The sequence below is a fragment of the Podarcis melisellensis genome (assembly GCF_964234715.1).
Source record: "Podarcis melisellensis genome assembly, chromosome: 2".
NCBI lineage: Eukaryota > Metazoa > Chordata > Lepidosauria > Squamata > Lacertidae > Podarcis > Podarcis melisellensis.
The window spans coordinates 121029953-121046468 of NC_138529.1; the positions used below are offsets into that span (position 1 = coordinate 121029953).

A 16516-nucleotide genomic window follows, 5' to 3' on the forward strand; every position below is an offset into this window, starting at 1 on the left:
CTCACCATGCCCCCTCCCTTTCCCCCTTTTCTTCCTAATGCATCACTAATGTCTCCACAAATGAAACTGATCTGTAGAAAATGGATCTTGAAAAAAGAAACATTGCACATGCTTTTGTAAACCAATAAATCTTTAATAAAACAGGTTAACGAAACAAAACAAAACAGATGGTTGTTTGAGCTGTTTGGAGGCTTGATGGTGAGCCGGTTTGTGGCTGTGTGCTCCGCTAGAGCCCACAGTCTGAGGGATAGAAGCTACTGCTGAGAGGAAGTCGGAAGGAGTTGGAAACCATCAGCAGATATACTTAGCTGATTGCAGCTTCCAGGACCTTGTGAACAGGGGAATTTGTGAGGGTGTTTGGTGGCGAGGCTTGCAGTGCTGCCTCAGGGGCATAGGAACGTGAGGGTGCTGCTGCAAGGACTTGCCAGACCTGTGCCACGTTTATCTTCCTGCCGGAGAATGTGCAAAAGCACACCTGTGGCACCTTGCTGGAAGAGAAGGTACAGCAACTTGAGGTCCACCTAGTTGCCAGACTTCGAGCTTTGGGGCAAGATGTGGAGTCCCTTGACAGCGCTGAGTGGACTGTGCTGGAACACCAACTTGGATAGGTGCCCCTACAGAGGCGGAAGATCACCCATAGCAGGAGACAAGATGCCTGGAGGTACGTGGCACAGAAGGAGGACTGTCAGGAGCCAGGCCGAGTCATTGGAGCTGCAAAATCAATTCCACGCCCTCACTTCGGACAGAGTTTCTGGGCCGGAGGAGCTAGGACAGCAGTTGCTGACCTCAGAATACACCAAGGTGGCTTCGAAAAGGTACAGTGCCCAGAATGATTTCTGCCACACACACACACCAGAGGAGGAGATTGACTTAGAGTCATTTTTCATTCTGGATCTAAACCCTTCAGATCTGATTGTGGATGCTCTGACAACTCATATATTCTAAAACTTTAAACAACAAATCCCAGGAAACCTTATCAAATACTTTCTCAACATCAAACATTAAAGCCGCTTGTTTTTGTTGATGTGCGAGCAGCCAGAGTGAATACAAAAATTCTGCCACTGCGCAGAGGTGAAAGATGTGGGGCACTGCTGGTGTCTCCCTACTGAGGTGGACAGAGGCAGCAGTGTGCGAGAGGAAACAGAATGTCCCGGGAGGTGTGTTCGTCTTCCAGGTGCATAAATTCAAGATTTGGCAGAGAAGTTGCCAAGTCTTATAAAGCCCACTGGTCAACTACCTGTTCCTTCTCATTCACAATACCGCCGCACACAGCCTTCAACGTCTAACAAGGGACTCTGGGCAAGGCTGAAAGGCTTTTGGGCACAGGTGGTATGTTCATCATTTCTTCCTATTGAGGGCTGTGGCCCAGGGAGAGGAAATTACTGGAAATAAACCACTGGCCGTGCAAGTGGTGCCATCAGGAAGGGTTTGGCTTAAGCAAAAATCCCACCAAGACTTTGGTTGCAGAAGTCCTGGAAGGTGGTCATCACAGTCACCTGACTTGAACTCCATAGAAAACCTCTGGTGGGATCTGAAAAGGGCGGTTGAGGCATGCAAACCCAAGAATATTACTGAACTGGAGGCCATTGCTCATGAGATTCTTCAGCTGCCAGAAGCTGGTGTCTGGCTACACATCTCATTTGCAGCAGGTCATAGGAGCAAAAAGCTGCTCTACTAAGTGCTAAAGATCCTTGACATTAAGTGTTTGAATAATAGTGAGACTGGATAAGCCAGTATAAGTTGCATTGTCAGCAGAATTTGGGGAAAGCATTGGAAACATCCGTTGTGTTGAGTTTTTTCAATTGCCTTTCTTTGATTTGCTCATGGCAAACAGCTGAAAGTCTGTAAATTTTGATAATGAACCTGTTTTGCAATGGAGGTTGAATAATTTCAATTGCAACTGTATTTAGAGAGAAACAACTGTGTAGAAGAAACTGAAGAATTGAATGATGCCTTCTGAGAACAGAGAACCAAACATTTAAAAAGGAGATATCGTAGTCATCAGAGACTTGTGCTACCCCAAACTTTGTTGGAACTCAAATTCTTCCAAGAATGTAAGGTCCAATAAATTCACCCATTGCCTTGCTGACTATTTCATTTCCCAGGAAGATGGAAGGAGCAACAAGGAGATCGTTTATCTTGGACCTGATGCTCACCAACAGAGAGGAACTGGTCGAAGTACTGGGAAACTTGGGAGGAAGAGATCATGTCCTCCTGGGTTTTATGATACACAAACAAGGAAAAGCTGAGTGTAGTCAGACATGCACTCTGGACTTTAAGGCCAATTTCAAAAAGCTTAAGGAGCTCCAAGAGGAAGGGAGTGTAAAATGGATGGGAGTTTCTTAAAGGTGAAATACTGAATGCCCAAATGCAGGCAATCCAAACAAGACAGGAACATGGTATGGCTTAAGAGATCAGCTGAGAATTAACAAGGGCATTTATAAGAAATAGAAGTTGAAGGGTGAATGTCAGGCGGGCTAAAGCTCAGGCTTGCAAAAGAGCTAAACATAATAATAAAGGTTTCTTCAGCTATGTTCAAAGCAAGAGGAAGAACAAACAAGTGGTAGGTCCTCTCTGTGAAGAAGACTGAGAAATACTATTGACTAAGGGAAGGCAGAACTGCTCAACGCCAACTTTGCCTCTGTCTTCACCCCAAAGGAAAGCAGTGCCAAACCTGGCGACAACAAAATAAATAATGTAAGGAAGAAGCTGCAGCCCAAGATAGAAAAAGAGGTGGTTCTATGTTTTTTATGATTTCTTCTTTGTGTGGATTCTTTGATGCTTAGTAAGGTCACCATTCCCACTGAAGCTCTTTCCGCACTCTGTACATTTAAACGGTTTCTCCCCTGTGTGTGTTCTTTGATGTAAAGCAAGGTGAGCACTTTGACTAAAGCTCTTTCCACACTCCTTGCATAGGAACGGTTTTTCCCTTGTGTGGATTCTTTTATGCTTAGTAAGGTCACCAGACCCACAGAAGCTTTTTCCACACTCCGTACATTTAAATGGTTTCTCCCCTGTGTGTGTTCTTTGATGTAAAATAAGGTGAGCATTCTGACTAAAGCGTTTTCCACACTCCTTGCATAGGAACGGTTTTTCCTTTGTGTGGATTTTTTGATGCTTGATAAGGCCATCACCCCCACTGAAACTCTTTCCGCACTCTGGACACTTAAACTGTTTCTCCCCTGTGTGTGTTGTTTGATGCTGAGCAAGGTCACCACTCCCACTGGAGCTCTTTCCACACTCCAAAGATTTGAATTGTTTCTCCCCTGTGTATGTTCTCTGATGAAAAGTAAGGTGAGCTCTTTGAGTAAAGCCCTTTCCACACTCCATGCACCTGAACGGTTTCTCCCTTGTGTGGATTCTGAGATGCTTAGAAAGGTCACCGCTTCCAGTGAAACCTTTTCCACACTCCATACACTGAAACGGTTTCTCCCCTGTATGTGTTCTTTCATGTAAAGTAAGGTGAGCGCTCTGACTAAAGCATTTTCCACACTCCATGCACCTGAACGGTTTCTCCCTTGTGTGGATTCTCTGATGCTTAGAAAGGTCACCACGTCCAGTGAAACTTTTTCCACACTCGGTACATTCGAATGGTTTCTCCCCTGTGTGGATTCTATGATGCATGCTAAGGCTTCCACTATGGCTGAAGCTCTTTCCACACACCGTACATTTAAATGGTTTCACCTCTGTATGAAGCCCATGAGTTCGGTAATGCATTTTTAATTGTGATCTATATCTAAATATTTCACCACACTCTGTACATTTGTTTTCTGTGTGATCTTTCTTAGAGACGAGGGGTTCATGGACATCAGTGTCCTGAGAAGCTGTAGATTTCTTTTTTGCTTTCTTTGACTTGTTTCTTTCAAGATCTGGGGTTTCTATTTGATTTACAGACATTTCTTTTGATGCTTCGTGTTCTGTGTTTTCTGACGACACCACGGCGGATGTCTCCCCGCAATTCTCATTGTTCTGCCCACTGCCTGTTTCAGGGGAGGGAGAAAAAGGAAATGTCACTCAAATGGCAAGCAGAGATCTCGTTATGGATTGAGCCCAGTTCTCTGCTTCTCTGATTTTGTCATTTTCAGAGTGGCTGGGGCAACACAGCCAGATGGGTGGGGTAAAAATAAAATCATCATCATCATCATTATTATGATTAAGCATCTTCCATTTCTTCTCTTCATGCCCAGCTCAATCTGAGGTTAGCTTCTGAATATCCTACAGTCTCAAGACGGCAACAACACAAGCCCTTTCCTGCTCTATCTCCCACCTGGTTTCACTAAGCACAGGTGTGTCTCCTTTGATGCAATTGGGGTTGGGGTTGGGGTTGGAGGAGATAAGACATGAACAAGGCTGGGGAAGAGACCAAGTGGGGAACAAAGCGCTCCTCCTTGGTTATGGTTTTGGCTGCGGTCAAAAGACACTAGTAAATTATAGGAACACAGAAATATGCCAGTACGTCTTGTTTTTCTTTGATAATGGATAAAGCTTACAAAAAAACCACCTCATTCAAAGGGAAATCTGAGCATCTCTCGCGCTTTCATTTGGGAGGAACATATCACCTGTTGCTCGCTGCCCAGTTTGATTCAGGTAACTGGGATTTAAACAGGGTTTACTCAGCTCTGCACCAATGGTCATTATTTTTAGAATGGTAATGCTGATATTTTATCAGGTTTTTATGTCATTAACCTCATTGATCGTCTTTTCTGATTAAGTTTGATTAAGTTCTATGGAAGAAATGTCTTTTCCATGTGCTGGAATGCTCACCCTTGTACACTAGACTGATACGACTAACTTCCTTAACGGGGCAGAAGTTAAAGAAGGAATCCAGCTGAAAAAGTTAACCGTCAGCTCGGTTTCTGCTGCGCAGAAATCAGGTATAGATTTGTCCTCCAAACAAGAGCAAAATTGTGACACCTTCAAATCCCTGAGCGAAAACACAACCTACCTGCTGATGTCTCCCCTTCTTTGTCACCTTGGAGAAGCTGCTCTTGCCTTTCTTCCCAGTACGAATTGAGGTCTGATTCTTTCAAGGAAAGAGAGAGCAGTTACTTTGGACCACAAAACATCCAGCCATTCCCAGTCAAGCCAAGTCTACGACCTCAAACCCAAGAGGGCCAATTTCGATCCCTTATTGACTAGCAAAAGGGCTCAGCATGAAATGGAGCTCAGCATGAAGAAGATGAGTATGGATTTGATATCCCGCTTTATCACTACCCTAAGGAGTCTCAAAGCGGCTCACATTCTCCTTTCCCTTCCTCCCCCACAACAAACACTCTGTGAGGTGAGTGAGGCTGAGAGACTTCAAAGAAGTGTGACTAGCCCAAGGTCACCCAGCAGCTGCAGGTGGAGGAGCGAGGAATCAAACCCGGTTCCCCAGATTGCAAGACTACTGCTCTTAACCACTACACCACACTGGCTCTCTCTGGCTCACACATGAAACATCTGTTGCAGGGATGACGCTGCAGAACTTAGCAAAGCTAACTGTCTTGGTTTGGACTACAACGGCTCAAAACACAGAAAGCAAAAACCAGCCCCGGAAGCCAGCCCTTCTTCCTCATCCACAGCAAGCCAAGGCTGTGGGGTACTTCAAATTTACAATTTGAGATGAAGTATTTTCCCATGGAGATTCAAGCCACTGCAACATTTCTGTGTTCACAGAATTGTAGAGTTGGAAGGGACCCTGAGGGTCATTTAGTCCAACCCCCTGCAATGCAGGAATCATTTGCCTGACGTGGGGCTCAAACCCTTGAACCCTGAGATTTAAGAGCCCCATGCTCTACTGACTGAGCTAATGGAGGAGAGGGAGAATGCTTTTGGAAGCTGAACGTCTGACAGGACTTCTGAACATTTTGGAAGTCAAACGGACTTCCGAACGCATTCCATTCGACTTCCAAGGTACCACTATAATAGTATTCATAATAAATCTTGGGGTTACATGCGAAAGCGGAAGTTTTGCAATCGTTTGCTCTTAAGACTTCACCAAATGTACTGGTTTTCTCTGGGAACACCAGGAACCACCGGTGGGCAAGATGTTCTTTACCATGGGTAGGCAAACTAAGGCCTGGGGGCCGGATCCAGCCCAATCGCCTTCTAAATCTGGCCTGCAGACAGTCTGGGAATCAGCGTGTTTTTACATGAGTAGAATGTGCCCTTTTATTTAAAATGCATCTCTGGGTTATCAGTGGGGCCTGCCTGGTGTTTTTACATGAGTAGAATGTGTGCTTTTATTCAAAGTGCATATCTGGGTTATTTGTGGGGCATAGGAATTCATTTTTATTTTCAAAATATAGTCCGGCCCCCCACAAGGTCTGAGGGACAGTAGACCGGACCCCTGCTGAAAAAGTTTGCTGACCCCTGTTCTTAACGCTAAGATCCTGCTTGCAGGCTTCCCCACAGACATTTTCTAGGGATGAACAGGATACTACCGTGAACAAGACACTGGGCTGGGGGTCACTGGATTGGACCAGTTATTCCTCCACTGCATGCAGAAACATGTTTCCTTACCCAGAGAGGTCACTGTCTCGTAATTCTCCTCCATGACTTCCCTGTTCAGAGCTCTTTGGCTTGGATCCAGCAGAGCACACTCCTCCTCTGTGAAACGCACGGCCACCTCCTCAAAGGTGACCAGACCCTGGAAGAAGAAGAAGGAAATATCGCTTCTCTTAGATCCCTTCCCTTCCCTTAGATCATTCCTTGGAAGCCAAACAACCAGAGAGGTACACTGGGGAAACCAGTGGCAGGTAGTTCCGAGGGTGGAACTGAAACAACAGGGGAATGTTATATGTATAACAACTGTTTGTTTTCTTCTCTGGATCACGCTTTGCTCGCAACACGCATTGATTCTTTTGGGGGAGTATGTTACGAAAAAGGAGCAATGCAGCAGCGAGCTGCAGCTGGCTGGAAAGCCAAACAGGATGTTGATGTTTGTGACTGTACCCTGGGAAGAAAGGGGCAGTCCATTCACTGTACTGAGCACCGGATGTTCGCTCAGTGTGTCATCTGACCTGTACTGGAAGTACAGGGGTGGAGTAAAAATCTCTCTGCTGTCCGTGTTAAGAGAGTGCAGACATGTTTCTCTGTACTGCTGCAAAAGACAGAAATAAAGGCATGTAAATACATTTCTGTCTGTCTCTTTCCCCTCCCTGGAGATGGCAGGGAGGAGAGGGAAGGGAAGGAGTGGTGTGTTCTTCTCACGTTTGAGGAGGATCGCCGATAGAGGCCTCGCCTGTATCTTGCCGGGAGTCGCAGACGGGGGGGTCAACAAGGAAATCAGCCGGGTGCCTGGAGAGTGGCACATTCCTCTGACAAGGCTTGATTCCTACATACTCGACATAAAGGGAGGCAGAGTTGCCTCTTCCCTCGTCCCCATTGCTCTTTCCCTACCTGCGGGCGCTGCTTGGCCCCTCTTTCCACTCCATCCCTAAGAAGAGATGGTCCAGGTTGTGCCTCTGACGCCATTGGGCTGCCTTTGGAAGATGGAGGATAAGGAGGCAGAAACTGGGCTGCACTTCAATGAAGGGAGCAGCTCTCAAGTGGTCCCTGCAGGGGAAAGAAAGGGGAGGGGAAGAATTAAATCAATTCAATTTATATCACGTTTTAAATCACGATTTAAAGTCAGTAAGACTTGATTTAAATCTTTGTTGTTCTTTTTTTGCAGAAAGACTCATTCTTGGTGGTATAATCTTAATATTTACAATTCATTTTTGGAACAATAAATTCTCAGAGTAGGTTTTACACTTATATCAAAAATTACTGATTTGGTTATACTATTAGAAATACATAGACTGATAATTTCCATAATAACAATTTAAACAATTTATGTAACTAAAACAACAACAATAATAGTAATAATAATAATTTATTCTTCCAACCAAATATTAAAATACAGTAATACATCAAATATTAAAAGCTTCCCTAAACAGGGCTGCCTTCAGATTATAACATTATAGCATATGTATCCACGTTTGTTAACTGCTGTGGTTAAACACTTTAAAAAAACACACCTTAGACTGAGTTATAGCACACATGAAAAACTTAAAACAAATCCTTATTTCCTGATGAATAGCCTTTGGACTATAATGGAACCTGAAAAGAAAACGATCTTTAGAAAAAGATTTCCCCTCCAAAACATTTTATTTAAAAAAATCCAAATAAAATTAAAAAAACCCCCCAACCTACGACCCTGAGAGTAAGAGGTCTCATGCTCTACCAACTGAGCTATCCCTGTGCACCCCCCCAAAAAAGATGCTCTGCATCCCTGTTCTAACCATTTTACAGTGTTGTTGAGAGAGCAACGTGGAGGTCTTGCATCTTATCCTCAAACTAAATCTCAGGAGGAGCTCTGGACCAGTCTCTTCAATGCAAGAAACAGCAGCAAAACTCCCTGGGGCAGGGGGTATTTATTCCCCCCCCCCAAGTCCAGCTGGGGCAGGGGCATTTTACTTATCTCCCCGATTAAGAACTCAGTACAGTGGTACCTTGGGTTACATACGCTTCAGGTTACAGACTCTGCTAACCCAGAAATATTACCTCGGGTTAAGAACTTTGCTTCAGGATGAGAACAGAAATCGAGCTCCGGGGGCGCGGTGGCAGCAGGAGTGCCCATTAGCTAAAGTGGTGCTTCAGGTTAAGAACATTTTCAGGTTAAGAACGGACCTCCGGAATGAATTAAGCTCTTAAACCAAGGTACCACCGTAGTTTAGTATGGGAGCACAAACAATTAATTATTGAGGCTGGCGGAACATCACCTGGCTGTGAGTGTGAAGGCCGCTCCCAGCAAGGCCCCTCCACCTGGCCTACGGGGGTGAGCCCCACACTCACCAGCCCCACTGAAGAGGCTCCTCATGAGGCCAGAGGAACATCGCTTGGCTGTGGGGCGCAAAGGCTGCTCCCCTGGCCTAGGGGGCTGGGCCCAGACTCACCAGCCCCACTGAAGACGCCCCTCATGAGGCCAGAGGAACATCGCCTGGCTATTGTTTTATTGATTTAATATGCTGTAAACCGCTTTTGAGATTTTCATTTAAAAATATTAAGCGGTATAGAAATATTTATTTATTCTTATTTATTGAATTTGCATACTGCCCTAAATCTGCAGGTCTCGGGGCAGTTACAGCATAAAATCACAAAAATACATAACCAAAACAAAAGCAATCAAATAAACGCCCCCTTCCCCAACATATTTTAACAGGAACTTTGGAACTCCCTGCCTATGGATATCAGAGGTGCCTTCCCTGCATTTCTTGCTAAAGATATTCTTATTCAGTCAAGCCTACCAGATGTTCAGAAAGTTTGTATGAGTTTTAATTTGCCGTAGTCTGTTCTACTGTGGTTTTAACTGTTTGCATGTTTGAAATGATTGTTGTAATTTTTTCTTAAGTGATAATTTTACGGTGTTTTCTTTTTTTGTAAACTGCCTTGGGGGTCCGTCCCCCCTAAAACCAAGAGGTTTATAAATTCTGTTCAATGATGAAATCTCCTCCAGCCTTGACTCTTTGTCAAGACAGAGCAAAGGAATCTCACGTGGCCAGTTTGCCATTGTCTTATTACTCACAGGCTATTATCTCCTCCAAAGGCCATTTGTATTCTTTTGACTTGGGGGCTACAAAAGCAGAGCAGGAAGCCCTCTGCTTCCTTCCTCTATAACAAAGATTTACCTCCCCCACCCCCACCGACAAGACCTGGGTTGATCTCTACAAAGAGGTGAAGGCAGCTCCAGAGAGGATCTGCTCTAGAGTTGGAAGGGGGGCACCTCCGAGGGTCATCTAGTCCAACCCCTGCGATGCAGGAATCTCAGCTAAAGCATGCATGGCAGAGGGCAGAATCAATGGATTCCCAGAGGGAAAAGGGGGACGGGGTTCCCTGTTTTCCACTCGTCATAACAACATCTCAACTAGGGCCAGGGCCTTTTCAGTACTGGCCCCGACTTGGTGGAACGCTCTGTCACGAGAGACCAGGGCCCTGCGGGACTTGACATCTTTCCGCAGGGCCTGCAAGACAGAGCTGTTCCACCTGGCCTTTGGTTTGGACTCGGTCTGACCCTTCTGTTCCCCCCCCCCTTATGGTTTTGATCTATGGGCTACTTTTAAAATGAGGCTGCATTTTAAATTGCATTTTAACCTGTATTTTAAATTGGTTTTATGTTTATGTTAAATTATGTTTTTACTGTAATTTTACTGGTGTTAGCCGCCCTGAGCCCGGCTCTGGCCGGGGTATAAATAAAATTTATTATTATTATTATTATTATGAGAGCCAATGGCCTACCCAGCCCAGCACCCAATTCTCACAGAAGCCAACCAGATGTCCATGGGAGACAAGCCACCAGGATTCGAACACAAGGCCACTCTCCCCTCCTGCTGTTTCCAACAGCTGGCATTCAACGTGGGGTACCAGAGCACAACCTCCCAGGCTGGCAGCCCATTGATAGCCTTACCATCCCATGAGTTGGTCTCAGTTCTCTTTCAATGCCACCCGAGGGTGGCCCATCGCTGCCTCCCACCCCGGGGGCGGGGAGCGCAGTGGCGTAGCGTGGGGGTGCAGGGGGGGCCGGCCGCAACATCTGGGGGTTAGGGGGCGCAAATTACTTGCCTTGCCCCGGGTGCTGACAACCCATGCTACGCCGCTGGGGGAGCGAGTTCCACAGTTTGACTCTGCACTGCATGTAGATGATCAAAGAACCGTAAAGTTGGGAGGGACAGCCACCCCCCAGGTTCATCTTGCCCAGCCTTTCTCAACCTGTGGGTCCCCAGATGTTGTTGGACTACAACTCCCATCACCCCTAGCTAGCAAGGACAGAGCTCAGGGATGATGGGAGTTGTAGTCCAACAACATCTGGGGACCCACAGCTTGAGAACCACTGAGTCAACCGCCTGCAATGCAATAGGCAGCCTTGCAACCTTGCCCTTATCAGACCCCCCTCTAACCAACTGGGATGCTTTAGCTGAGATTCGTGCATTGCAGCGGGTCAGACTAGATGGCCCTTGGGGGGTACCCTCCCGTTTCTACGATTCCTGAAACTTCCAACTTGCAGCTTTTTTGCGGGGGGTGGGGGGCAGCGGATCCACCAGTTCTAGCCCTGCGGAAGAGGGAGAAAAAACTTTCCCCCCTCCGTGCCATGCACGGTTCTACAAACGTCTCTAAACTGCAAAGTCCCAACACGTGTCGACCTTTTTTCACTCCCCCACCTCCCAAACTTTCCCCCCTACCTCCCTCCTCCTCTCCCGGATGCCCGGTTTGCAGATTCGGCATGGGGAGGGATGCAAATATCCCCCAACCACCCATAATATCTCCCCCCAAATATGTTGCACCTTTCTGAATTCTTCCCTCTGCAGCCACCTCGCCTCCTTACCAAAGTCTCTCCTCCGCGTGTGGCTGCAGAGACCAACGCCCCCCCCCCGCCCCGTTCCCAGATAATAGCCGCTCCCGCCTCCTCTGAAACTTCCTGTCTCTCTAGGAAGACGAGCTCCTCGTCCCACGTTGGGGAAGGAGTGGCCATGGGTTCCCACACCTGTGCGGGCAACCTGAACGGGATCCTGAAGTGTTTGGTAGAATCCTAGAATTGGAAGGGACCCCCAAAGTCATCTAGTCCAACCCCCACCTGCAATGCAGGACTCTTCCACCCAACACTGGGCTTGAAATTACAACTCTGACCATGAAGAGTCTCTTTTAAGTACACATAATTGATCAGGTTGCCGTATTTCAAAAAGTGAAAATCTGAATAATAATAATAATAATAATTTTATTTGTACTCCGCCCTCCCCGGCTGGAGCCGGGCTCAGGGCAGCTAACATCATAAAACTAACACAGTATAGGTAAAGGTAAAGGGACCCCTGACCATTAGGTCCAGTGGTGGCCGACTCTGGGGTTGCTGCACTCATCTCGCTTTACTGGCCGAGGGAGCCGGCGTACAGCTTCCTGGTGCATGACTAAACCGCTTTGGCCAACCAGAGCAGCGCACAGAAATGCCGTTTACCTTCCCGCTGGAGCGGTACCTACTTATCTACTTGCACTTTGACGTGCTTTTGAACTGCTAGGTTGGCAGGAGCAATGGGAGCTCACCCCGTCGCAGGGATTCGAACCGTCGACCTTCTGATTGGCAAGTCCTAGGCTCTGTGGTTTAACCCACCGCGCCACCCGCGTTTCTTAACACAGTATACAAAGAACATAAAAACAGGCAATCAATTAATTAAAATACATCTCAAAATTAATTCAGAACAAATTAAAATCTGGACAGATGGCAGTCCACAAGTAAAACTGAGAGTGGGATACATGGGTGTAGCCAGGATTTTTGTTGGGGGGGGGGGCAAAGAACCTCAGTTTGCTATGTGGTTTTTTATATTTTTATTGATTTATAGGAGGGGCTTGTAGGGGCATATCCAGACACAAAAATGGTTAAGCTTTTCTTAAACAAAATCACACACAAACAAAAACAACCCTATACTTCCAGCGTGGCTGCCATATGCCTGGGTTTTCCCTGACATTTAAAACGGAAATTCTGCCCAGACACAATTTTTGGTGGACAGGCCCTGGCTACGTCCGGGAAATTCCGGAAGTATGGAAGCCCTACTAATGAACAGAAAAAATTGTTTATGTAAGGTACCCCGGTTGCAATTAAAATTAATGGAATACTGTATGCAGAAATGGCAAAACTCCCTGGAAGGATAAGAAATCAAGGAGAGAGACTTTTTTAAAAATAACATGGGGGGAAATTATCAACTGTTTGGCAGTACATTGTAAACAATCGGCAGGACTGAAATAAACCCGTGCAGTAAGAGACAAGGGAAAGGAAATAAGGGAAAATTTGCAGATATATTTGAATCGGTCGTACATACTTTATGGGCTAATAGCTGTATAAATAAAGATTGATTGAATCGGATATGCAGTGATAAAAAGATATGAAATAAATATCCTCCACAGAAAGGTGGGGAGGGAAATCGAGAGGGAGGTAAATTAGATTTGTAAAGATTGTTTTTCTGGTTTTGTAAAAGCTGTAAATGGGGAAAAAATAACAGAATGAAATGAAGAGTCTCATGCTCTACCAAGTGAACTAAATAAAAATAAAAATAATTAAAAAAAATTATTTGTACGCCGCAAATCTGGCTGGGTTTCCCCAGTCACTCTGGGTAGCTTCCAACAAAATATTAAAAAACATTGAACATTAAAAACTTCCCTAAATCTCTTTAACTATCAAAGTAACTGGCAAGGTCTGTTACTGCAATCTGTAGCACTTGTCTTCTAACAGTTTGAAATAGCCCACCTACCTTAATATACAATTTCAGTAAAATAATAATAATTTCAAAACAACAACAATTTTTACATCCCACCCATCTGGCTGGGTTGCCCCAGCCGCTCTGGGTGGCTTCCAACACATGTAAAATAATAATAAAACATCAAACTGTCCTGTTGCTGCCAATGCAATTCTGGGCTGCATCAATAGGAGTATAGCATCTAGATCAAGGGAAGTAATAGTGCCACTGTATTCTGCTCTGGTCAGACCTCACCTGGAGTACTGTGTCCAGTTCTGGGCACCACAGTTCAAGAAGGACACTGACAAACTGGAACGTGTCCAGAGGAGGGCAACCAAAATGGTCAAAGGCCTGGAAACAATGCCTTATGAGGAACGGCTAAAGGAGCTGGGCATGGAGAAGAGGAGGTAAAAGGGTGATATGATAAAGGTAAAGGTAAAGGTACCCCTGCCCGTACGGGCCAGTCTTGACAGACTCTGGGGTTGTGCGCCCATCTCACTTAAGAGGCCAGGGGCCAGCGCTGTCCGGAGACACTTCCGGGTCACATGGCCAGCGTGACATCGCTGCTCTGGCGAGCCAGAGCTGCACACAGAAACGCCGTTTACCTTCCCGCTGGTAAGCGGTCCCTATTTATCTACTTGCACCCGGAGGTGCTTTCGAACTGCTAGGTTGGCAGGCGCTGGGACTGAGCAGCGGGAGCGCACCCCGCAGCAGGGATTCGAACCGCCGACCTTTTGATCGGCAAGTCCCAGGCGCTGAGGCTTTAACCCACAGCGCCACCTGTGTCCATGATACGATATCATGATATGATAACCATGTTCAAATATATAAAAGGATGTCACATAGAGAAGGGAGAAAGGTTGTTTTCTGCTGCTCCAGAGAAGCGGACACGGAGCAATGGATCCAAACTATAAGAAAGAAGATTCCACCTAAACATTAGGAAGAACTTCCTGACAGTAAGAGCTGTTCGACAGTGGAATTTGCTGCCAAGGAGTGTGGTGGAGTCTCCTTCTTTGGAGGTCTTTAAGCAGAGGCTTGACAGCCATATGTCAGGAGTGCTCTGATGGTGTTTCCTGCTTGGCAGGGGGTTGGACTCGATGGCCCTTGTGGTCTCTTCCAACTCTATGATTCTATGGGCTGTACTTTGAGCCAAAACCTGTGCAGGCGAAGACCTGCTTCTGCTCGTTGCCATTGTGAATCAAATGGAAATCATTCATGAGGATGGTAATTCAGAGGGTGAATGCAAAGAGCATAAAGCTGTTGTCTGAAGCAATTCTATCCCATCTAGCATTGCAATAAGAAGAGCAATGGGAAGACTAAAGACAGACTTTGGTTGAAGTTACCAGAGCTGATGACACCCGTCCGTTCTTTGTACTAGTTGGAAGGGCAGAGGAAGGAGTCGTGACTCCTGAACTGGCAAGAGAGGTTATGGTGAGATCCTGAGGGTCCTGACTTGGAAAGAATATCCCACCTCTTTTGAGTTTTACCTAGGCTGAAAGGTGTCCCTGAGCTCCAATCGAATACATCTCGCTGGCCTGGATGGAGGCTGAAGAGCGTTGGGCAATTGTGCGCAGAAACCCAGTACAAAAGGGGAAATTTACATTTGTTGCATCATGTTGCCTGGAACCTGGAACATCCACGCAGTAACCTTGAGAGGAGAATCGCTTTCTGATAACAAAGAGAAAAGGAAAGGAGCTGAGCAGGCAAAATGTAAGTTTGAACTGGGAGTCGGTGCCTGCCAATAATAATAATAAGACCACCAATTACACGCCCTCTTAAACAATCCAGTAGTAAAATCAGCAGCAACTACACCCCTGACAACCTTCGAAAACCTCCTCCTGAAAACAAAGGGACACGGCAAAGGGGTGGTATCCACAATATACAAAATACTACTCCAAAACCCCACAAACCCGTAATCACCAGCCCCACTGAAGAGGCTCCTCATGAGGCCGGAGGAACATCATCCGGCTAATGTGTTATTGATTTAATATGATGTAAACAGCTGTGGTCTAAACCACTGAGCCTGGGGCTTGCCAATCAGAAGGTTGACGGTTCTAATCCCCGTGATGGGGTGAGCTCCCATTGCTTGGTCCCTGCTCCTGCCAACCTAGCAGTTCAAAAGCACGTCAAAGTGCAAGTAGATAAATAAGTACCACTCTGGTGGGAAGGTAAATGGCGTTTCCATGCACTGCTCTGGTTTTGCCAGAAGCGGCTTCGTCATGTATTATTTTACTGTTGTTAGCCGCTCTGAGCCGGCTTCAGCTGGGGATGGCGGGATCTAAATAAAATTTTATTATTTTATTATTATTATTATGCTATCTGCGGACAAACCCCGGCTCCCTCGGCCAATAAAGCGAGATGAGCGCCACAACCCCAGAGTTGTCCGCAACTGGACTTAACTGTCAGGGGGTCCCTTTACCTTAAACCGCTTTGAGGTTTTTATTAAGAATATAAAGCGGTGTATAAATTAATAAAGAAAATGTTTTTTTAAAAAACAACATGTCATGTGACAAAGTCACATGAGAGCAGAAGCAGCAAAGCAGGCTGGGAAGTGCTGGGACTGCGCAATCATTTGGGCTTACTAAAGTTATTCAGGCCTAACTACTAACTGCTGAGTCACTCCGACATGTGACTCATTCTCCTTATAAGCTACTTATAAGCCATTTTATACTTACAAGCCATTTTCTCTCTGTGTTCTCTGTAAGAGTTCAGTCAGAGTCAGTCTGACTCAGTTGTGAGCAGAGTCAGTATGTAATCTCAGTCAAACCGTTTGGAACCATGTTGTTTATGAAGAAGTTTATTTTAACTCAGTAAAGCTCTTATTGCTTCACTTAAAAACTCTGCATTATTAATTTACGCTGCGCATCACAAGAATGTTGTGAGGACGACATAAGCTATGAGATGAACCCTCCTCAGCGGACCAGAATGTGGTCCAACCCCCCATTTAAATCTATATCAAAGAAAAGGAAATAACTCACTCTAAAACTCACCTACAGGTGACACGAATGCACCAACAGCTTTTGAATCAATATGGTTAACCTGATTCAAAAACACCTGCCCACCCCACTCACACATGAAAACAAAGTTCACCACAGCCAATCACAAACAAGCAACCACACCCTAGGCCAACCCTCTCTCTCAACAAAAGCGAACCTGCAGGAGGGACACTGACACAAAACCCCACACATAAAGTAAAATAGATTTTCTTCCTAATGCAACACTAATGTCTCAACATGAAACTGATCTGAAAAAAGAGACATTGCACATACAGTCAT

General features: G+C 45.8%; 1 protein-coding gene across 5 annotated transcripts; it reads right to left on the reverse strand.

Annotated features, from left to right (window-relative positions):
- Window positions 1-112: 112 nt before the first annotated feature.
- LOC309364735 (uncharacterized protein) lies at window positions 113-15192 on the reverse strand. 5 transcript variants are annotated; one of them, XM_081902549.1, is made up of 6 exons: window positions 11304-11396; window positions 8004-8085; window positions 7323-7539; window positions 6505-6675; window positions 4946-5023; window positions 113-3980 (listed from the first exon to the last, which is right to left on the reverse strand). In XM_081902549.1, exons 3-6 carry the CDS (start codon window positions 7456-7458, stop codon window positions 2749-2751), a joined length of 1617 nt encoding a protein of 538 aa, XP_081758675.1. In that variant the 5' UTR covers window positions 7459-7539; window positions 8004-8085; window positions 11304-11396; the 3' UTR covers window positions 113-2748. The 5 variants fall into 5 exon arrangements, with proteins under 5 accessions (XP_081758675.1, XP_081758677.1, XP_081758678.1 ...); XM_081902551.1 differs by lacking the exons at window positions 8004-8085; window positions 11304-11396 and adding an exon at window positions 14729-15192; XM_081902552.1 differs by lacking the exon at window positions 8004-8085 and having other exon boundaries at window positions 6505-6631; window positions 7384-7539.
- Between the last annotated feature and the right edge of the window lie 1324 nt (window positions 15193-16516).